General features: G+C 48.5%; 1 protein-coding gene across 2 annotated transcripts in view; it reads right to left on the bottom strand.

Annotated features, from left to right (window-relative positions):
• LOC147437678 (RNA binding (RRM/RBD/RNP motifs) family protein) overlaps window positions 1–23939 on the bottom strand; it is a 50231-nt gene that overhangs the window by 2930 nt on the left and 23362 nt on the right. The window contains exons 2-8 of one of the 2 annotated variants that reach the window (XM_086487175.1): window positions 3011–3111; window positions 2772–2910; window positions 2370–2624; window positions 2141–2276; window positions 1345–1970; window positions 1173–1265; window positions 934–1051 (exon numbers count right to left, since the gene is read on the bottom strand). In XM_086487175.1, coding sequence (XP_086343301.1) covers window positions 934–1051; window positions 1173–1265; window positions 1345–1970; window positions 2141–2276; window positions 2370–2624; window positions 2772–2910; window positions 3011–3111 — 1468 coding nt within the window. Of the gene's footprint in view, window positions 1–933; window positions 1052–1172; window positions 1266–1344; window positions 1971–2140; window positions 2277–2369; window positions 2625–2698; window positions 2911–3010; window positions 3112–23939 lie in introns of both variants that reach the window. The other variant, XM_086487176.1, reaches the window with a different exon arrangement.

The raw sequence follows: 23939 nt of genomic DNA, 5'->3' as shown, positions 1-23939 counted from the left end.
CTCAGACCCAAAAGTGCCTTCTTTTTGCTTAAGAGAGGTTTGGTCGCTTCATTTCCAGACTTGAAAAACGCATTAGAATTCCCACATAAAAAGGGTTTGCACACAGCCTTAGCATCTGCAGGTCTCTTCCAATTCTTCAGATTGGCAGCAGTACAAGCAGCAAGCAAGGACATAGCCCTTAGGTGGCTGAGCTCTAGAAACATGCTGAACTCACATGCTGTCACCACATTAAGGAAAGTGCAGGGGCCACACAGCATATTGTAATTCCAAACCCCGCATTGTAAGCACTATATGTTGGGGGTTCTTGAAATGAACATCCCCCTCTTCAAATTTTTCCAAGACTACTTGGCACTATGTCAACCACTTCTAAAAACATGGTCTGAAGCTATTGGTTGGTGTGGTTTCTAGCATATTTCTTCAAAATCAATACAAATTTTTTTGTTCGAGGTAGCTATTGAAACTTCCAAAAAATCACAATAACATACATGCATCCATGCTAAGTGTGTACACCAGATTGTAAGAATGAAACAGTGAATCTCATGCTATAGATTCATCGAAAAGTATGCTTATTAAGAGCTCCGTTATCACCAACAATTTCACTCTGGCCAAATCATGTTAAAAATTTCAGCCAAGGAGATCTAATAGCTTTTACATCGAGGTGTTAGAGCTGATGGATGCAAATTTGTATATAGATTTTGGGGTTATTACTCTGTTTGTAACCAGCATACATTTTTCTTTGACCAAGGGATCTGGTAGTTATTAATTGAAGATAATTCAAAAAACAATGATGATATTAGAGAAGAATGAAGTTAAAGCAACAACATCCACACATTTCAGAAAGGTAAAATTTTTCATCCAAAAATACCAATAAGCTCAACTGCTGCATAATCATCTTCGTATCCCATTAATAGATCAGGGAAGGTATAACCTCACCTGGCAAGATAGAAGAGTTAGCATTTTGCATCTCTTTATTTGAATCGAATTGCTTAGCACGCAGCTTCATCATTTCCATTTGAATTTGGTCTAAACGCTTCTTCAATTCAAGGACGTTCTGACAAACATTCTCCACACCAAATTACCTTCTTGCATAAAAAAATGCTGCTCCCTTTGACACATCCTAATGAGAAAAAGCAAGGCAAAAGGAAATACTAGCATCGCACACATGTACTTACTTTATGGCTGTCATCCTCAGGCCTTGCAAGCTGGGTTTGTAACTGCTCCATATGAGAACTTCCAGGTTGTTGGCCTTGCGAGCACACAACATGCTGATAAATAGCAGAATTCTGCTCAGAACTTCATGGATACAAGACTTCATAATGAAAATTTCAGAGAAAGTGTCACAACCTTTTCAGAGGAATCAAACTGCCTTGAGGAAGGCGTTGCCAAAGATTCATGTTGTGCTCCTCTGATTTCTGTATCCACAATTCTCACTGGTCCATTTGCATACAACACTCTCTTGGACTCCTTATCCACACTTCTAGGGACTCCAACAACCATTTCTTGGTTATCATTCCCTCGAAAATGTTGAAAGCGTGTATGGTTGAGAACATTGGCCTCCTTTACATGCACCCGACGAGGACGATCTTGGTGAAAACTATCTGGCCTTTCAGCAATTGACTTTTCCGTTGCATGCCCATTTCGCTCATTTAAATCCAGATCTGACAGCCTTGATTGGTGCACTGGGAGCTTTCTCCCATCTTCATCCTCATCCATGTATGTATCTTCACTCATGAACCTTCTCTCCCATATCCTTGTAGAGTCCATATCACCTTGGATACCCTCATCTTTTCTACACTTGGTTGTTCTACCCAATCTATCCCATACACTACCTATGAAGCCTCCATTGTCATTCTGTTCGGTTGGTGCAACACCTTTAGCACATACTGGCAAAGCTGGTAAGGCTATCTTTTCGTCTTCGACATCATCAGCCTTGACCACATTTTTGTATGCCCTCGTATCTTCAAGCTCATCTGAATCATGAAATGTCACAGGTAATACATGTAATATCAGAATGACAAACTGCCACAAAACATTGACAAGCAGCATTCTTGGCATGCCACTAAATCAATTGATTCGCTAAAATAAGAGAGACCAACGGCCAAGAAGAGAAAATTCGATTGAAAAAAAGCCTGTAGCTCACCCACTTCAGTCGAAACAACTGATCGTAATCGTTTTGAACCAGATTTTAGTAGACCTGTGACAGGTCCCACTGCCTCTCTTACAGCAGATTGCAAGAGCCTACGGGTGGCATTCGCACATACAGGAGAGGCATGTCTCTGCATATGCATAAGACAGTAAATAAGTTTAACCTGTTAGTAATGTGGCATTTCCAACTGAAAAATCATCTCCTATATAAAAATCGAATTTACCTTTCGATGATGTTTTACGTCTGATCTCCTCTCTCTTTCTATGCGAATCTGGGTATCGTGGAAGGAATGCAGTTGCTTGACACTATGTTGAGAATGCTTACCTGCAATTCTGTCCTTTGCTCCAACCTTCTCACTTTCACTTCCAATTTCCATGTTCCCTACTTTAGGAGGAGAATCATTCAAATCAGGAATATTTCTTGCATTGTTTGAAGTGTGTAATCTCTTCTCTCCATGTTTGTTTCCTAAAGATGACACCTACATTTAGAAAGCTCAACGGTTATTCAAAAATCCTAACTACCTGAGGTCTTGACAAAGAAAGAAAATCTTACTGCACTCTGGCAATAGGGGTGCTTTCTTTCAGTAAGCATACAATTATCCGCCATATGCTACACAGGCGCACACCTGTACATCAGCTTGGACAAGTTTTACTCTCCCACTGTCTGCTTGTTCTACCTTATGCTCCACTCCATTACCACCCAATACTGGTGCTTTTGAAACAGATGCATGCAGATGTAGGTTCGAGCACAGATAATCCCATAGCCTGTAATTTACAGCGTAGACAAGTATTTAAGGCCTCAAAGCACACAAATTAATCATACCCTTACTCAAGCACAGCTGTAAATTAACTCAGGAGCTCATACCAGGCTACAAAAGATTCACTTCTGTCGCCCAAGAAGGCTTCGAGATCCTTGACAGCCTGGGCTTGTTGCTTGCCATGTGCCACTAGAACTAGTATATATTGCTGCAACATTTAAACAGTTAGCTTTTCAACAAAACAAAGAACACATGAGATGCCTGTAAATCGTAGAAATTACAGTGCGCAACATGGTTTTTACGACAAGACTAAAGAATCCATTTCCTAACCCAAAACAACCCATATTTTTCATGTACTGAACGTATGTTGTTCTGTAGAAGATGCTTGGCCAAACTCTCATGCTCAACAGTTTCTACAAAATTCTTGAATCAAAGATGATTTTGATTCGATGAAAACTATTAATTTGTAGCAGCATACAACTTATCAAGCAGAAGCTGTCACCGGGAGGTGTATCTTGGTTTCTATTCAATTTATTTTAGTTCTTTTAGTTTCTATTTTCTTTCTTTTTCCCCGAAGCTCTTGAAGCAGGCAAGCCGACAAGACCTAGAGATTCTACAAATAAACATTGCCAATGTAAAGCAGGCCAAGGCGAGTGGACCAAGGACGTCGCTTGTGTTTGAGCGAGTCAGCACTAAAATCCAAGGTGTGTGGGTCACTTAAAGGGCCTTGGACAACCTTTTACATGTGGACAAAGTCAGTTATGAGGTTGAGTGTGAAATGAATTAACGAGAGGACAATATTGGTTCTGGACATAAAAAATAATCAAAAGCGTCATGCTGCCTAAAGAAATTTTTGGCTAATTTGAGGGCTGATTTTTGCAGGAGTTGCAAGTTTATGCAACTACGATGTGATCAGTTATTCGAGAAACCATAGTTACATGGGACGGCGGGCTGTGGACGGGAACGGGGACGGGACGGCAAAAGTCAGGAAACAGGGACGGGGGTTGGAACGGCAAAAAAAAAAAAGAGTTTTTTTGGAATTTTTTGACCTACACACATGCCACACACATAGAGCAGCACTTTGACCATAAATTTACACTAAATAGACCAAAGAACACGAGTCATATAGGTAGAAATGTGCTAATAAAATATCGATGATCGATGGATACAAAATGAGAAGTGCATGCCACAAGGGCTCAAGAGTCAAAAAGCCTAAACGACTTAGGACAAGCCTGAGGCCTCAAGGATAACAAAAAGTACAAAGGGCTATGTAGTAGGTAGAGTCGTAGACTCGAGAGTCGAGTGATCAATGATCATCAAACTCAAGAAGTGCTCGCCTGCCGAATCTCCATATCATCGTCGTAGTCGAGGTCGTCAGCGACGTATGAGGGCTCGGGAGGCTCGCATTGAGGCTCGAAGTCCTCCTCTAGCTCCTCCAAAAGAGTATCGGCCATAGATGGATTCTCTTGTGCCATCTCCCACTCAGTGAAGGGATCTGCCTTGTGTGTGACGCTCTTGGCAAGCATGCGTAAGTTAGCGTTCACAAACACCAAATCATTGGCCCTCTGAACCCCAAGGCGATTCCTCTTCTTAGAGGCAATGTGGCTGTACACACTCCATAGTTGCTCCAAGCAACTAGTGGTACATACTTGGCTAAGGACACGAACAGCCAAGCGCTGCAAATGTGGGCCATCTCCTCCATAGTCCTCCCACCACAAAACCGAGTCAATCTTGTTCCGATCAAGTTGTGCATCTACACATCCATAGGAGCCCTTCTTTTGCCTGTAGTTGAGTAGCTCGTCTCTAATCTTGCGCCTAATGTCATTGCTAGGCTCAAGGCGCTCCAATGCAAGCCGCCATCCTTTGCTCACCTCCTTGTCGGTCTCTTGACGCCTTCCCTGAAACTCAGGGTCAAGCACATAAGTTGCCGCATGAAGTGGAGAGTAGTATCCATTCCACCTCGACTCACACAAGCCATGAATCTCCGCATACTGAACAGGGTCGGGCACGAGCTTCTCAAGTGCCTCTATCATCCGATCCATGGCTTCGTAGACTTTGCCAATGCATGGCTGCAAGCCATCCACCACTCAAAGTAGGTGTAGAATAGGCTTGACCATGGCGTCAAGAGTCTTCACCTCCTCCCACCAAGCGGCGTCATCGGCCCATTCTTGGCATTTCAATCCTGTTGTGCTGATGTAGACTCCGGCATGGCCTGGAACTCATCACTGAGAAAGAGGCCCCTTAAGGCTCCGCCACATGTAGACAAGCTGCCTAGCATAAGCCAATTGAATGCAAATCTTGTCTCTGAATATTTGAGCAAGGACAAGTGGCTCCTCTTTGAGAATTCATGGCGCACTTTTTGATGGTTGAGCACAAAGGAGACAATTCGAGAGGCGTCACCAATGGTGGGTGAAAGCCATGACAAGTTCCCTATGTCCTTGAGGAGGTTATTGAGGCAATGCGCCATGCAAAATGTGACATGGATGCTGGGATACATGCCCTCAATGATAGCCACGGCTGCCCTATTTGACACCTCTCCATCTACAACCATACAAATGACATTCTCCGGGCCGGTGATCTCTATGGTGCTTGTCCACTCCGCAGCAAGCATCTCGGCGGCCTTGCCACTATCGGATGCATCATGTGACTCCACAAAGTACATCTCCCCCCGAGAGTAGGCCACCACACAGTGGATGGACTGCTTGCGGGTGTCGCTCCATCCATCTACAAGGAGAGAGATGCCATTGGTCTCCCACAAATCCTTTGTTGCTTGGGCCGCTTGCTCCACGGCAAGCTTCTCTTTGTCAAGGAGGGTGGTGCGAAGCCTCTCCGATGAAGGTGGCACATAAGAGGAGCCATATTCCCCTATTCTCGTAACCATGGTTCGAAAGTATGGAGACCTATCCACACAAAACAGAGCATGTTGTGTTAGTATGGAGAGTCGAGAGTCGAGAAGTTAGAACCCATTATGAATACAAAATGGAAGATTGCAATGTGCATATGCCAAGGGAAACTCACCGCGAAGCATGGAAGGCAATGTGGTCGTGGAAGAAGAATCAGGCAACCGACCTATCCACCTCTTCCTTCAATTTAGGATTCCAATTTTCGTTGAGAGTGCTTTGGCGATGCGGAACGGAAAAGGACGGTGTAGATGCATGGCTCTTGAAGCCTCGAGAGATGTCGTCAAGGTTGGCTTCCCTTTGCTCTCGCGGTGTCACCATGGCGGAGGGATCAACGGCAACAAAACGGCCCCTCTTGGCCGCTTCCGCGACCTCATACACCGTGAGCTTCTCAAGAAGATCCAACCTCTTCTCGGGAGTTACTCAAGGGCAAAACTTCACCTCGTGACTGGGTTCATGAAGAAGATGGGCTCGCACTTTGTTTGAACCACCCGTTCTCTTGTATGGGCATAGCTTGCATGTCCATGGTCTTGCACCGCCACCTTTGCCACGCGTGCTAAAGTCGACTTCATCCCACCACGACCACATTTGCACGGCGGGCCTCCTTCGAGAAGAACCGGCTTGAGAAGTGGAGTTGGCTTGAGATGACATGATGGAGAGACTCGAGAGAGTAGAGCTTAGAAGTTAGAGGAGTTAGAGGAGAGCTTCAAAGTGGGCAGAAGAGGGAGAGAGTGGAGACTCAAGGGTAGAGTGTAGAGCGTACGGGCCACGGCGTATAGTCATGCTTGAGCCTTGAGCAATGAGGCTATGAGTAGAGAGGAGAGCTTGAGCCTTGAGGGAATAAGTATTAAGAGGCCCAAGGGGGCTTTTATAGCCTCCCAAGGGCCAAGCCCCCCCAAAATATGGCAGTTGGGCTGCAAACAACCGTTTAAAACGGTCAAAAACGGCTATTTTTATCCGCCTGAAAACCATTGTTCCCGGCCGTCCTCGTCCGACCCGGTCCGTCCCCTTGCGACCCGCCCGTCCGGCCAGAAATCCAATCGTCCCCGTCCGTCCCCGGCCCGGTTGCGGCCGCCCCCCGGCCCTAGGGCCCGTCCCCCCCGTCCCCTGTAACTATGCAAGAAACACCAACTACAGAAACTGAAAAGAGATAACTCAAAATTGTAGACAAGACACAGCAGAGTAGAGTTCTCCACTCAGATGAGTGAAGTAGAGTTCTCCACTCGGATGTGGTGGCATAGAAGCATGGGAACGGGGAACGGGGTCGGGGTCGGGGTCGGGGTCGGGTCGGCTGAAATTAGGGAATGGGCCTAGAACGGCAAAAAAAAAAAAAAAAAAAACATTTTTTCTCGATTTTTTGGAGCTACATGTATGTACCGTAGTGCTAAGAACACTTCGAACATTAATTTGCAGCAAAAAAGATGAGAAACATGACTCGTAATAGCAAAATACGCCAATAAAACATCGATGGCATTATGGCGAATACAAGTAGATGAGTATATACCTCAAGGGCTCAAAATGGCAAGTGATAAAGAGGCAAAAAAAGGCTAAAGCCTAACTAGGGAGGGGGTGAGCCCACAATGGTACATCAAACCCCGAACGTGCTTTCCTCATGAGAGTAGATAGAGGCTTGCCGCTTGATAGAGTAGATGGACGGAGCGGAGGTTGAGAGAGAGAGAGAGAGAGAGAGAGAGAGAGAGAGAGAGAGAGAGAGAGAGAGAGAGAGAGAGAAATGAAATGAAATGTTATATTAACGACTTCAAAAGGCCATAATGACCTATGAGACCAATTTGTTACAATGTAGTGAATCTAATACCATGTCTGGGTACAAAAGAAACTAGAACAAAATACTACTGCTATACGCTGGAACTATGTGAATGTGAAACAATGACAAAATGGGGGGTGGAGAAATGGTGAAGATCCATCCTCATCTGCATTATGAGTGTCGAGAGAGTATAGCTCGAATCCTCTGATGTGGTCTCCGTCTATGCTGTGAAGCTCCTCTCTTCGGTCGTGGTCGTCTGGATCTCCATAGCTCCAATGCTCGGTCGATAAGAGTGCCAGTAGTGGTCGAGTGAGTCTGGGCCAAGCTCTACGGTGGTGGCTGCTCCTCTGGCTGTCCCATATCTAGTGAAAAGAAATCTGTAATCTGTCTCTGGGACTGTCTCTCTCTAGCTCTCCCCAGTAAAGTGTCTCTATGTCTATGTAATTCAAGTAGATATAGTCCAAGGCATTTCTAATCCTCATAACTCATGACCCTAGATAAAGGACCGAAACCCTCTCTGAATAGGCAGTGGAAACGGCCCCGTGCTCATAGTACACTGTGCAATGACATATGTAATTTACTCTTATCTCTGGCTCTATCTGGCATAAGTGGCATAACCTGCTATCTGCTGGTATCCCTTTGAATCTACTAGTCTCAATCTCAAGCTAATGTGAGGATGTGCGTATCTGACCAATGGCACAACGCAAACCGTGGGACATATGTGTGTCCATGTAGCTGGGTCGAATCACAAACCCATCTCCTGTGAGGTGGAGAAGATGCTCTCTACAAAAAGCCATCTTCGTGCCCAACTCTTGAGGCGGGTCTATCCATGTATTCCTGGTGTCCAACTGGATCAGGTCCTGACGAATGAGTCTAGTAATCTCCACCCGTGTAAGAGACAGCGAGGGTGATTGAAGAGAGTATTGGAAAGGGGGCATCCTGTCCATGGTGAAGCCATGCGTCTGAAACCATGATGTCATCTGTGCGTACCAGCATGAATTGTCTCCCTATAGCGCTAACTGTCTAGAAGACTCAAGGGCCAGTCTAGCATATATGTCTCTAGTAGTATCCCATAAGCTATGCACAAAGGAGACTGATCTGGTAAGCGCCTCAATCTCCATAGGGGGGGGGCAGCTAGCTATGCTCGGATGATAGCGTGAGGTACGGAGGCCTTGGCTCTAATTAGTTGAGACTTGAGAGATCATAGATACCAAAGGCCTCTCCATACGTCTCCAACCATCCTGGCCTACAGAAGATCCCCATACCTGAACCCCATACATCATAGCTGAGACTACTAAAGTATCAAAGAGACATAGCTTTGTCCGTGGTTCCTAGAACTGAACCTACGAACACATCCTCTCCAAGCCTCCCAAGGCCGCATAAGCTCTAGTCAATCTAGTCTCTGTTGCTCTCACCAAAGAAAACATCGGCCCAGTGAAGACTACCCCAAGGTACGTGTATGCATCTGTATACTCCACAGTATCATGACCATACGTGAAAGTAGGTGTTGATCTCCTGATCCACTGTGGTGTGGTGTTAAACACCATAACCTTGGTTTTACCAAGGTTTACAGACAATCCACTATCCTCTGCAAAATTTGTAATGCATCCAAATGTCGTTGCATACCCTCAGGTGAGTCAGAGATTAACACAATATCATCAGCATATAGCAATGCGATCCACGTCCCTGCCAGCTGAGCACCTCTATCGCTCTCTCTGTCAATGTATTCAGACACCTCATCAACATACATACCAAATAGAGTAGGAGACAATGGGCAACCCTGTTTCACCCCAACAGTGGAGTGAACTAAGTCAGATATCCCCTCCGGGATGTGTACATGTCCCATCACTGATCTGTATAAAGCCATGATCCCCCAAATCAACACTATGGACACGCCCATCTCCTGCAGCCTGCGGTACCATGTCAAATGCTTTGTGGAAATCCACAAAGCTACAATAAATCCGTCTCCCATGTGACTTGCCCTCCTCAATGATGGCTCAGAGTGTCAAAATATCATTGGAGAAACCCCTCCTGAAACCAGCCACCCTTTGTCCGTACACCCTCACCCTCTGCCCAATTACTGAACTGCTGCTTAAGAATAGATGCATACAACCGTGCCAATATGTGTCCAACCATAATAGTGCGGTAATTTCCTGGCTCTGTAGGATCACCTGCCTTGAAGATAGGCACAATAGACAACCTCCAAGTCTCAAGTAATCCCTCACACATGACCCGATTGAACAATATTGCAAGAACCTCGGCCAGCATATCCCTAGCATGTATAAAGTGCTCCGCTACTAGACCATCATGATCATATGCCCTCCCGGTCCTCAACCTGTTAATGGCTCTCTTTACCATCTCAGTGGTAAAGAAGGTGCTCGTAGGTGGACATGGTTCTTTAGGATCTGGAAGGGGGTCCTGTCCAGGAACGATGTCGCATACTAGCCCCACACATCAGGAAAAGTAATCACTGGGGGAGGGGAGTGCTCATGAAAGAGTCGCCATGCCTCTCCCAAGTCTTTACTCAAGAACAACTGATACAAATCTCGCTCCATCTGGGCCAAGTAAGCTCGTTTCTTCTGTCGCACAAGGCGTCGAAAAACAATCCGAGACTGTCTGTAAGAGATGACTCCTAAAAGAAGATCCCTCTGAAGCTGGGCTCTCATCTCTCTGCACTCCTCATCATACCAACTATCATAGGGCATGCTCCCAGAATGTCGCCTCCGATTCGGCTGAGTGTGTGGGTATGCCTCTGATGCTCCACCATGCAATGTCTCAGTCAAGTAAAGTGGTGCACTCCTCCACTGAGAGGCATGGGCCAGCTGTGCATAGGCAATCCCAAATCTCCTCTATATAAACCGAGTCAGTCTCTGGTGTAAATGTATAACGGGTATGTGACCTGCTTCCTAATGTCTCTGTTGTACTATACTGAAATGAGACGGACAATGTCAAGAGAGCATGATCCACTGCTACGCCCTCTGGTCTGGCTCCCACTGTGAAATCCTGAATACAAGGAATAAAGCTCGGTTGTGTCATAACATAGTCTACTGTATTGGCCCCGTGTCTATGTGGAAAGCATGTGAAACCTGCTGCTCCGAAAAATTGTTGTAAGCCATTAAGTATGGCCAACCCATGTGTAGTCGTCATCTCCGTGAGGTATCTCCCATACTCTGTCTGCTCTCTGTCATGTGAGCATCTGTCAAGCCCCAACTCACCCACATCCAGCTCCCTAAGCATCTCATCTGAAGTGTCATAGAAGTCTGTCTAAGAGTTGCCCGTTCGGGCATTGAAGTCTCCTAGAAGGATGATATCACCATCCCTAGAAAACTCCAATATATCATCGTCTAGTATAGAGAAGGGTGACTGCCTCTGGATGCAGCATATACTGACGTACTGGGGGGGAAGTAACATATGGCAATGTATAGAAATCGACCTGTGTCAGCTCTCAACCTCACCCACATGTATCTAGCTGCTAGTATGATCATCTCTCAGTACAATATGTAGTAGTGGTTGTAACTCCTCTCTACATAGCACTGCTGCTACTCCTGAACCTCTACTTTCATGCTCAGATCTCGAGACTATCCTATGGGCTGTCTCCCATCTGTACCCCGCCACATGTGGCATGAGCTGTCCAAGAGCCTGGTGAGTCTCAGAGAGGAATACAATGTCCCTGTCACTGAAACTCTCCTCAAAGGCACCAACATCAACCTCATAGACCCATTACAATTCCAAGTAGCCATCTTCAGTGTGGTCACATAGGTCTCACACCGTCATGTAGAGTGCCGCTCTACAATCACCACCCGACCATCTCTGTAAAAGGCTATCTTCCCCTTGTCTCTAGCGGCCCTAATCTCTGACATGACTTCCTACATATGGGCAAGCTGTGAAAGGGTGAGGTCGTCGCCAAGATAGACCCCAATCTTCTTGAGGGTGGGCCTCTTTTTCAAGAACTCCTTCTTCGCCTCAATAGAGGGGAAGCGCAAAATGAGAGCCCTCTCTTTCGATGTATCCCCCATGCCTCCAGTTTTCTTGCCAACTCTCCATGCTCTTGCATGTGTCGCTTTATCTATCCCCATTAGCACCATGAGCTCCTTCACTTCTTCGTCGACTTGATCCCTATCTTTAAGGCCGGTGACCCTCACATGTAAACCCCTTGTACGCCTTCGTTGTTCCTCTTGAGGTGTCATGTTGATGATAGTGGGAGTGGGGATTGAAACTTGATACCGCTTTTCCTTTGCCCTTCTTGGCGACTGCAATCCATTTCTCTGCCTCATCCACTTTCTTTTGGGTTTTGGTGATCACCTCTACCCATTCTTGCTGCTTCTCTTCCTTGATGGCTTGCATTTGTTCTTTGATTACCTTAAGTTCTTTCGTCACTGAGGGTTGGATTTCTCCCTCTTCAAGTCCAACATTGGCTCTTGCTTCGGCTAGCTCTTTCTTAAGGGCTGAAATCTGCTTCTTGAGTTCTTCAATTTCAGTCCGAAGTTCCATTTTCTCGTCAGTTCGAAGCTTGTCCTCGCTGATTTTCCATTGAAGGAAGATCGCCTTCTCTTTCTTCCACTCTCCATCTCCACCTTGTACTCCTTCATCTCCTTCTCCATGATTGCTAACCGCTTGTTGGTGGCCATAAATGTGGCTTTCTTCCCTGTCGGGGATGCCATGAGATAAGAAAGAGAGAGAGAGAGAGAGAGAGAGAGAGAGAGAGAGAGAGAGAGGGAACGAAATCCACCTTATGTAGACAGGTATCTCCACACTATGCATACATGTCTATTCCACATTTATACACATACATTTCCCCGATTTTGCAGTCTGTCTCTACTTCTGACCCTGCTTAATTTATGGCCTCAACCAAAAATCTGAAAAAAACTTGCTACAACTTTGACATCCGTATCGTTTTGTCGCGCTTTTATTGTTGTCTCATTGATCTGCATGCATGCTGCCCTGATACAAATTGCCGTGCAAGGCTGCAGCTGCAGTTGGGTATGTTGTTGCTGCGGGTAGGCACGTCAGTTGCTGCAGGTGCTGAAGGTGTTGAATCTGCTGCTCGTGACCTGCTGGAGAGCAGCCTGCTACTCTATCAGCAGCAGTTCTCCATGAGAGAGAGAGAGAGAGAGAGCTAAAAACAGCCTGTTGACTGCTGCACGAACCCTAAAACAAGCCTCTGTCTGCTGCACGATGTTGGGTTAAAGGCCCAAATGGCCAACCCAAATGACCCCTTTTGTGTATAGTTTTTAAAGGTTACTAACCTTTGGCCAAGTTCACATTGAACTTGGCCACTAACTTAAAAATGATCCTATACTTTAATAAAGGGAATGAGAGCCCAATTCACTCTCAACTTATTCCCCTTACAAGAATCGTGCAGCCTCTCTCTCACTCTCTCTCTTCTACTTCGACCTCTCACGCCCCATCTCTGCACACCATCGCCTCCTCTCCAAGGCTCAAATGGCCAACCCAAATGACCCCTTTTGTGTATAGTTTTTAAAGGTTACTAACCTTTGGCCAAGTTCACATCGAACTTGGTCACTAACTTAAAAATGGTCCTATACTTTAATAAAGGGAATGAGAGCCCAATTCACTCTCAACTTATTCCCCTTACAAGAATCGTGTAGCCTCTCTCTCTCTCTTCTACTTCGACCTCTCACGCCCCATCTTTGCACACCATCGCCTCCTCTCCAAGGCTCAAATGGCCAACCCAAATGACCCCTTTTGTGTATAGTTTTTAAAGGTTACTAACCTTTGGCCAAGTTCACATTGAACTTGGCCACTAACTTAAAAATGGTCCTATACTTTAATAAAGGGAATGAGAGCCCAATTCACTCTCAACTTATTCCCCTTACAAGAATCGTGCAGCCTCCTCTCTCTTCTACTTCGACCTCTCACGGCCCATCTCTGCACACCATCGCCTCCTCTCCAAGGCTCAAGTCTTGCACATCTCCTCGTGCTCTATCACTTGCACACATTGCTGCGCACTCATCAATTGGTATCAGAGCAAATTTAGGGTTTGCTTCCAAACTTGCAAACGTTGATTTTCAGCCAAGGAGGTCACCTTTCACGCGAAGTTTTGCAATTTTATCGCCAAAGGACTCGTCCCCGGACACTAGAGGGCTCCTGGCTAGTCAAATTGACCTAAAACAGACTGAAATTAGGTCAAAATCAGCAAATTACAAGTTATGACAGGAAAAAATACAGGTTTTGCAAATCATGTATTAAGGTGAGGGAACATCTTTACTAGGTCCCCACTACCCGAAAACAAAGAAATTGCTGAAAAACAGGTCCCAAAACAGGTACTTTCAGCAAATTTCAGATTTGCGCAGGTTTTTGCAAGTGTATTTTTGATGCATCTACATTGAGGAAAGTGCAAAATGATGCAATTTATGCACATTTGACAAGTTTTGGCTATGTATGACCATTTGTGGCTCAATTTTCTGCATTGATGCTACAAATTGGGACTTTTGCTCATACATGCTTCTAAAGGCTGTGCATTAGCCTTATGCACGTCCTGTGAGGCTAAAAACAACTAACATTGTTGTTTTTGAGCACAAATTCACTTGCTGAAATTTCCTGCGCAGAAATTTCAGAAATTGTTTTTTGTGCTGTAATTGACCCATTTTGCCCCAAATTACTCCTGTGACCATTTGGAGCTGTAGTGCACACTTCTGTGAGGTTATACTCCGGTTTTGTTGCATTTTGCCCAAAAATTCAGCATATTATCCCTCTTATTCGTGCATCTATGGCCTCATCTTCTTCGGATGTGAAGAATCTCTTTGAGATTAGGAGATTCGATGGAACAGGTTTCGACCTTTGGAAAAACAAGATCCAGGGAATCCTATTTCTTAAGGATTGTGAAGGGGCACTTAAACAGGTAAAGACACAGGATATGTCGGATGAAGCATGGGTTAGCCTGAACAGGAAGACAGTTACATACATCAAAATGGCCATGATCGATGAGACAGTCATTGATTTGAAAGGTCTCACAAATGCTTTTGATGTGTGGGATAAGTTAAAGGCGATGTATGAGAATACAACGCCTGTCAACCAAGTGCATTTGATGCGAAAACTTGTTGGCATGCAGCTAGATGAGTCCAAGAGCGCTGCAGAGCACTTGTCGTTGTTTACAGGTACTTTGTCGCAATTACAGGATTCAGGTTTGCCTCCTTTTGATGATAAGCTGAAAGCTATCTTCTTGCTTATGACCTTACTTGATTCATGGGAAACATTGGTGGTTTCATTGTCGAATAACCCCAATTTGACCTTTGATGGTGTTAGGGGTTCTATCTTGAATGAGGAAATCAGGAGAAAAGCAGGTGGAGAGGGCAGCTCTGCCAACATGGTTAGAGGCAGGACAGAGAAGAAGAATGTCTATGCACAAAGGAGTAAGAGTAAGAGTAAGGAAAGGGGAAATGCCAGCAAAGGCAAGGGTGATGTGACTTGCTATCAGTGTGGCAGGAAAGGTCACAAGAAACCCGATTGCAGGTACTACAAAGCCAAGTTAGAACAGAAAAAGAATGGTGGAGACAAAAAGAAAGAGAAGAAGGAAGTCAAGACAAATGCACAGGACAGCTCAAAGGACAAAGAGAAGGCCAATGTGGCTTCTAGTGTTGTGATTGAGGAGCTGTCAGATGTAGAGGACATCTTGTGTGCCACTTTGTCAAATGATGATGCTTATGACCTTGATGCCTCTCTTAATGTTCATTCACAAGACATGAAGATCACCAAGAGTGATCTTATTGATGCTTTGTTGACTGTCAATGATGCATTATCCCAGACTTGGATAGTTGATTCCGGTGCTTCATTTCATGTGACTCCTATCAAGGAGTGTTTCTCTACTTTTGATGCAGGCAAGCATGGCCATGTATACCTTGGAAACAATCATGCATGTTCCATTGAGGGTATTGACACTGTGCATCTCTCCATAGATGGCACAAATGAGCCTGTCTTGCATGATGTTAGATATGTGCCGGGAATCAAGAAGAGTCTGCTTTCTGTTGGTCAGATGGATATGCATGGTTACAGCATCTTGTTTGAGAGAGGATCATGAAAAATGACTAAAGGCTCAAGGCTGATTGTAAAGGGCACAAAGAAAGGGACACTTTACTGCATGCATGGAAAGGCCATGTTGGGCAAGTTTATTGCGTTGGCTGAAATTAACTCTCACATGGAGTTGAGACTCCGGGCTCGCTGCTGCTCGCACCTCTCCCCCCTTGCGCCATCGCCCTCTCTCACTCCCTCGCGCTGCTCTCCTGCTTGTCCACCTCGCGCTGCCCCCTTCCCCTCGCGCTACCCCTGCTGCTGTCCGCTGCACTGGCAGCCCGCAGCTGCCCGCTGCCCAGCTCAGCCAGCTCTCCCTGCCGCTCCCCCCCCCCCCCCGCGCTGCCCCCCGTTGCTGCCTGCTGCCCAGCCAGCCCGAAGCAGTTCCCGCAGTCATCCACGCCAGCCCGCCCCCTCCCGCTATCCGCCCCCCTCGCTTGCTTTTTACCGTTAGCCTTCTCCCTCTCCATTCTTGCTTGACGGGCGTCGCCAGCACCATTGACGTGCTCGGTCCAACAGGTCTTCCCCCCCTTTTTTTCGTCGACGATCCTCCGCCTTTTCTTTACCAGTAGCAGACACAGATGGCGGCTCATGCTCCACCGCAGAGGGACTCCAATGAAGCCCCCTCGCCTGACCCCGCTGAGCCCACCATTCGACTTGCTCTTACGCCGGCAGAGCAAGCGAGCCTTGCCACAGAGGTAGAACGCTTGCAGGCGACTTTTGTCATCTGCAAGGTTCTCGGCACTCGTCCCAGCAGAGGAGAGCTGCGAGACCTTCTCCAGGCCCGCCTCCTCGCAGAGGTGGGCAAGATCTTGGATGTCCAGATTCTCGGACGGGGGTACTACCAGATTGAGTTCGAGACTTCCGAGATGGCCTCCAAGGTCATAGCTATGAGTCCATTGGCCATCCGAGCATCACGCGCCCACTTTCGACAGTGGCAACATGGTTTTGACCCGTCTTCGGATGTGCTAGTAGAGGAGGCGGACATCCCCATCTCAGTCTGCTTTCCGGGTTTACGGAGGGAGTACCTTCCACTTCTCTCCAGGATTGGCTCCGCCATCGGAACTGTCCTGGAGACACCTCGTACGGCAGCATCAGTAGCTGCCAAGGCGGCTGGCATCCCTTCAGTTCGAGTTTTGGTCAGAGATACCCACACGCTCCCGAAGGTCATCCTTCTGCCTCGGGTGAGTGGGGGTTGGTTTAGACAGAGTGTGGAGTACTCGGGTCTCCCGAACCAGTGCTTCATTTGCAGACAGATGGGCCACCTAGCGAAGGCCTGTCCACGGAGGAGACCACGACCCGCACCCCAGCCTCAGCCTCAGCCTGCCAAGGCTGGGCCGCAGCCACAGCCAGCGACACAGAGCACAGATTCAGCGCCACCCTCAGAGCCTGGGGCTCCAGCGGAGGAGGGGTGGCAGCAGGCCCGTGGCCGTCGACGCCAGGGGCCACAGCGACAGCCTGGCACTCAGAGTAGCCCCCAGGTGCCTCCTCAGCAGCAGTGGGTTCCCACGGGGAACCGCTTTGGTCCTCTTGAGCAGGAGGAGCCCCCTACGCCAGCCACCACCTCCGCTTCACCCTCGCCAGCCGCTCCGCCTTCCGATCTCCCCTCCTCCTCCTCATGCCCTCCCCCGCCCTCTGCTACCGCTCACTCCCCACCTCGCCCCACCCCGCTTCTCCTCTCCCCCGCCCCCCCCCAGCCCCTTCTCCCGCTCCTCCTGCTTCAGTACCACAGTCGGCTCAGGAGACTGGACCCTTGCCGGCGGCCAGGAGATCTCTTGGCAGCGCCTTCGCCACGAGTCGCCTAGCGAGAGAGGGTCAGCCCTTCATGCGGCCCCCACTGCAGATTCAGACTTCTCCTCTTGCAGCTATCCCTCGTGGTTTGACGAGCTTTGACCTCCGACGCCGCTGGGATTTCTTCGATTACGGGTTTACTCGTTTTCTTGGCGATTCCGCAGCAGACCACGAGGCAGCTTGCTTCAGAGTCCACGCTTTGTTCCTCGCCGCTAGGGGGACAGAGGCCTTGGACTCAGCAGTTGGTTTCTCCTTCCCCCTATGTGGCAGGACTGAGACAGAGTGGTCCCTCGACTCAGTGGTGGGATGGTTGCATACACAGGTTCTCGAGTTCTCTCACCACATGGGAGAACTTGGAGTTACAGATTTGCTGCAGACTTTGTGGCCACTGGCCAAGTTTGCGATGACACCCCCAGACTCAGCAGGATGTAGGCAAATTGTGGTGTACTTTTTTGCTGATACGAAGTGTTTGCCTTGCTATGTATACATTCACGAGGACTCCTGGAGAGAGGAGGTTGCTTTGCGCACGGCTCGCTCTGCTTGGGCTTGGGCCAGGCACTCACTACAGGCTCGCCTATCTAGAGGACGCTCGGATGCGGATTACTCCCCATCCAAGCCTGCCTCGAAGATGGCCCGTCTTGCTGCTGCGGCAGTATCTGTTCTCTCTCGCTCCCCATGAGGATTGTCTCGTGGAACGTGCAGGGATTAGGTGGGCCCTAGTTTCAGCGACAGCGGGGCCGATTGCGTCAGGAGCTTCAGCGTTGCCTTGTGGGAGGAGAGATTGATCTCCTTATGCTTCAGGAGCACCATTTGTCTGAGAGCCGCATTCGGCGATGTGGTCAGATTTTGCGGGGACGTTATGATACCTTTTGGTCAGCTGCTTTTGGACCTGGAGGCATCTAGGGTGGGGTATGTATGACTATTGCGGACTCATTGCAGCAGGCCATTGTAGGCATAGGGATTATTGTGCCAGGCAGGGCTCAGTGGATTACTTTGCAGGTTCAGGGTGGCCTTGTGGGCTTCCTGAACATCTATGCGCCCTAGGTGGCGAGTGCTCGTGCAGAGTTTTGGTCACAGATTGTTGAGTCCTTGCCACAAGTTGACCATTGGTGTGTAGGAGGGGACTTCAACATGTTGGAGGACCCCTTTGACAGGATCGGAGGAAGCCATGCTACTGTACATGGAGTCGAGTTAGCAGCTTGGGAGAGGTTGTGTATGACTTTGAGGGTCTCGGATACATGGCAGCATTCTGGCTTTGTGAGGCCTCCAGAGAGTCTTGCCTTCTCTAGATCGGACCGCAGAGTGGGAGGAGTGAATCTATCGCGCATAGATCGCTTCTACACTAGTGACCACTTCAGTGACTTGGGAGGATCAGTAGGCATCGTGGCAGAGACATCCTTCTCGGACCATGCACCAATGATCCTCACAGTGGCAGACAGGCAGAGGAGTGGGAGCAGGATGCTTCGCATCCCAGAGCGGGTCTTGTTGGACTCAGCACTCAGAGAGAGGGTAGAGGCTCTCTGGACAGAGGGCATGGACAGCCAGGCTCTTCCTGCAGACAGAGTGGCCTTAGGCCTAGCTCAGCTTAGCCACTTTTTTTCTCCAGGAGTCTTTGGCTCGACGGGCTGCAGCGAGAGAGGAGTAGCAGCGTCTCAGACGAGCCATTGCTTCACTACAGAGGATGCAGGAGCAGCATCCAGACAGTCCATGGTTGGAGGAGCAGCTACAGTAGGCTCGACAGGAGCTTGCTTGCACAGAGGAGAGGCGCCATGAGTTTGCCTTCCACCGACAGGCATCTCAGTGGACTCAGGTGGGTGACAAAGTGACAGGTGTTTTTTTTCAGACAGTGGGACCTCGGCACTCGCATCCCAAGGTCAATCAGTTGAGGAGACCCGATGGGTGAGTTGTTTGTGAGCCTGAGGATATGCGTGCAGTTGCTACTGACTTTTACCGTGAGCTACTGTCGGTTGAGCCCGAGTCAGAGAGACAGGATGCATGCAGGGAGCAGGTCTGGGCACAGATGCCTTGTCCTGTGACTGAGGAGATGCGGCAGAGGCTTGAGTTACCTCTTCAGCTTGAGGAGCTGCACACGGCTCTTAGGGCCCTCCCTCGTGGTAGCTGTCCAGGTGAGGATGGGCTGACTTTCACCTTCTTCTTGGAGTACTGGGACCTGCTTGGCCCAGATCTTTGTAGTGCCTTTCAGTACATTCTACACACAGGAGTGATGCCGGATAGCATGAGTGAGGGCCTGATTTACCTCATTCCAAAGGAGGGTGGCTCCTTGGATGAGATTCAACAGTGGCGTCCCATCACCATTCTCAACTCAGCCTACAAAATTCTTGCCAAGGCTCTGAGTTTGAGGATTCAGCCACTTTTGGAGAGCCTTATACATGGGACTCAGACAGGTTTTGTCAAGGAACGCAGTATCCTTGACAACATCTTCACTTTTTGGGAGGCTTCTGCCCTGGCACGGCTCCGTGGGGAGGACCTTGTGATTCTTCTTCTCGATTTTGAGAAGGCATACGACAGAGTTGACCGGGACTTTCTAGAGGGCACGCTACGTAGGATGGGCTTCTCAGAGGCTTGGATCAGAGGGGTGTCAACTTTGTACAGGCAGGCCCACAGTCAAGTGCTTTTGGCAGGAGGTAGAGGTGAGCGCTTCATGCTCACACGATCGGTCAGACAGGGTTGTCCTCTTGCCCCCTTTCTCTTTCTGTTCTATGCGGAGGCGATGAGCAGATTTTTGGTGTCACAGCAGGTTGGTTTGAGGGGCTTAGCACTCCCTATACGGGGAGATCGAGCTTCTGGACGCTGAGTTTGCCGACGACTCAGCCTTGTACTTAGAGGGCCAGGAGGCCAATTTACACAGATGTGGGCAGGCCTTGGAGACCTTCTGCTGTGCATCGGGCGCACTGATCAACTGGAGAAAGACAGTGGCTTTCTCAGTTGGTAGTGCTCCTGTGCCAGATTGGATGCCAGGAGAGGGTTTCAGGTGGATTCCTCCAGGGACTGCAGTTCGGTACTTGGGTTGTCAGGTTGGTTTGGATTTGTCCCCTGAGCAGCAGATTGCTCCTCTTCTCCTGTCCATCAGGAGAAAGCTGTTACATTGGAGCTCAGCACGACTTTCGCTAGTTGGTAGAGTAGTAGTTGCCAACCAGGTGTTGTTGGCGACTATGTGGTACATCCCTTCTTGCTGGATCTTCTCGAGTTCTTGCATCAGCCAGGTAGAGAGGTTGATCAGGAACTTCCTTTGGTCTGGTCGCGACACTCAGATTGCCCGAGCCAAGGTGGCTTGGTCGGTCATCACACTTCCTTGTTCGCAGGGAGGGCTTGGGATCATTGATCCAGCACAGCAGAGCAGAGCCCTTCTTGGGAAGTTCGTCGTCAGAGGACTTCTTCCAGGCGAGGAGCCCTGGAAGGAGTTCTTGTTGCAGAGGCTTCGTGCCAGGGTGCCTCAGTCAGGAGGCCCTTGGCAATCTTCGACCAGATGGATCTTTACAGAGTTGCGCCGAGTTGGTTTGAGCAGGAGACTGGAAGACCGATTCGCTGTGAGTTTGCTTCGTTCTTGGGAGCTATTGCGGCGTGGCCTAGAGCAGCGGCAGCCGACGTGCACGGAGGAGCGCCTACGGCAGCCCCTCGTCTGGAACCCCATGGTTAGCACTCAGAGAGGCCACTTGGTTGGGAGTAGGCCTCATGTTTCTTGGGGTCCCATGGCAGCAGGTCCAGCGCGCTCTCTAGGTGACTGGCTAGAGTTCACAGGTTTGTCAGAGGAGGTGCAGGTTGTCCAGCTACAGGGCATGAGAGGGGTTCAGAGCATGTGTCAGGACATCTCAGAGTCAGTTCCAGCTGATTGGCTCATGCCTCTCGAGCCAGTAGCACCCCGGTGGATGGGAGCCTTCACACGACTGGAGGTTCTCATTTCAGTCAGGGCTTGCTCAGAGACTGTCCCAGCCCTGTTCTTCGAGCTTCAGGGTGGGGGACGATTACAGAGAGTTGCAGTAGAGGCCCCGCAGGTAGCAGAGTGTTGTTTCCAGAGGATCCGAGTTGTGGGCATCTGTGGGAGGACTTGCGTCATAGACTCTGACCCAGCAGCTCTTGAGACAGGAAACTGGAGGCTATGGGCTTGGGAGTGCTGTCCACTGGCACGAGTACAGTGGGATCCTGGTGAGTGGCTATGGAGGGACCTATTCTCTTCTGCAGACCGCCCAGGAGTCCCTTTCTTTCAGTACACTGTTCGGCTTGGACGTCATATACTTGCAGCACAGAGAGAGGCCCGCCCCGCTGCAGCACGTCATTGGCAGGAGGAGGGTCTCACAGTTGAGTTCTTCGCAGCTCTTTGGCAGAGGCTGTGGGACTCCAGACAGCCGAGGCGCGTCACCTTGTTCCAGTGGTTGGTTGCACACAGAGCCACAGCAATAGGGAGCTGGCTTGTACATATTGGTCTCTCGGCCGCATGTACAGCCTGTGACCAGTTGGTGGAGAGTCAGCGACACTGTCTTTGGGACTGCCCCTCGGCCTAGCAGGTGTGGCTACGAGTTCTTCGGCTGATGCCTGCCCTCTCCACGGCTCGACAGTACACTTGGGGGGCGGCGGCTTGGTCCACCCTCACAGGCCCGGCACTTCAGTTTGAGCTATCTTCCACCAGCAGGATGATAGTGATACAGGGGGGTCGACCTACACTCCAGCCTGCTACAGACCTTACTCCACAGGAGTGGAGCAGTGAGAGAGCGGAGTGTTGGGAGCTCATCAGCGGCCTAGGTCTCTGGTTCATCTGGCGGGCCCGTTGTTTCCGCAACTTTGAGGCTCGCCCTGTACCACCAGCGGAAACTATTCGTGACTTTTGGCTAGAGCTGATCCACACTCTCAGAGGACAGCTTGAGGGACTACAGGGCAGCTCCGACCGCATGCGGGAGCGCCACGAGGCTTTCCTTCGTCTCTGGCGCCCTAGGCCGTTTTACTCCATGGTCCAGGGGGTGCTCAGATGGCACTATTGTCCACCTGTGTGGCTTTTCCCTCCTCCCATCTCTTGATTTAGCCCCATTGTATATATGCTGTTTTTTCATTGGGAGAGTCTCCCCATCATGTTTGTTGTAGCCCTCTCTTGCAGAGGTGGATGTAGCCCTATGGGCAGCTTTCATTAGCTAATAGAAGGATCTTTTTCTCGGAAAAAAAACTCTCACATGGAGTTATGGCACAAGAGGCTTGGCCATATGAGCCAAAAGGGCCTTTCTAAGCTTTGTACTTTGAACAAGCTTGATGCTAAAGGCACAAAGCTTGACTTTTATAATGAATGTCAATATGGCAAGCAAGTAAAGCGTTCTTATTACTCCGGTGTCTCTCGTAAATCTTGTGTGCTTGATCTTGTACAATCTGATGTATGTAGCATGCCTACTAAGTCTATGGGAGGTGCATGCTATTTTGTCTCCTAGGAAAATTTGGGTTTATTTGCTTAAATCTAAGGATGAAGCCTTTGCTGCGTTTAAGAAATTTCATGCATTTGTGACCACCCAAACAGGTAGAAAGCTGAAATGCTCGCGTACGGACAATGGGGGAGAGTTCACAAGTGCTGAATTTAACAAATTTTGTGAAAATTTGGGCATTAAGAGGGAGCTTACTGTGCCATACAGCCCCTCTTCTAATGGTGTGGCTGAAAGATTCAATATGACACTTTGTGAGAGGGTGAGATGCATGCTGTCCACGGCTAATCTCTCTCATGGATTTTGGGGAGAAGCTTTGAAAACTGCAGTGCATATATGCAATCGATCCCCTCACATGTCTTTGAAAGGTGACATCACTGAAGAGGTTTGTTCTGGCAAGCTTGCTTCATATGATCACTTACGCATTTTTGGTTGCGAAGCTTTTGTGCATATCAGACCTGAGTTGAGAAGCAAACTAGATGCCAAGTCCATTAAAGGCCTCTTCATGAGATATGGTGAAGAAGGCGAAATGGGTTACAGGATTTGGTTACCTCAGCTCAAAAGGATTGTACACAGTCGGGATGTTGTTTTTAATGAGGCAAGGCTGCTTCAAAACAATTGTGCCTCAAAGCATGAGCATAAAAGGGTCAAATTTCAGTATGACCAGCCACTTGTTAGGCCTATTCTTGACCCTCAGGATGCACCACATATGGCTGAAAATGTAGATGATCCAGTGGTGTTTGAGCCAGATGATGTTGGGCAGCAAATTGAGGCTCCTGAAGGGCATTTGCAGCCACAAAACAATGTTGAAAATGGAGCTGAAAATGATGTACAGCAGCCCATTGTTGATGATTTTATCATGCCACCTGATGTAGACCCATTACCGGATAATGTGGATCATTGGGTGAGGCGGTCTACTCGTCCAAGACGGACTGTGAGTAGATATTATCCCTCTTTGCATTACATTATGTTGACAGATGAGGGAGAGCCTCTTACGTATAAAGAGACAAAGACATGTGAGCATAGCGACAAGTGGGAGCTTGCTATGCAGGGAGAGATTAAAGCTTTGCACGCTAATCATACTTGGGATTTGGTGGAATTGCCCAAAGGTAGGAAGGCTATTCCTAACAAATGG

The sequence above is a fragment of the Adiantum capillus-veneris genome, chromosome 17, assembly GCF_014529385.1.
Source record: "Adiantum capillus-veneris isolate H3 chromosome 17, ASM1452938v2, whole genome shotgun sequence".
Taxonomy (NCBI): domain Eukaryota; kingdom Viridiplantae; phylum Streptophyta; class Polypodiopsida; order Polypodiales; family Pteridaceae; genus Adiantum; species Adiantum capillus-veneris.
Note: the sequence above shows the minus strand (reverse complement) of the source record. Positions and strands in the feature narration are given on the sequence as shown.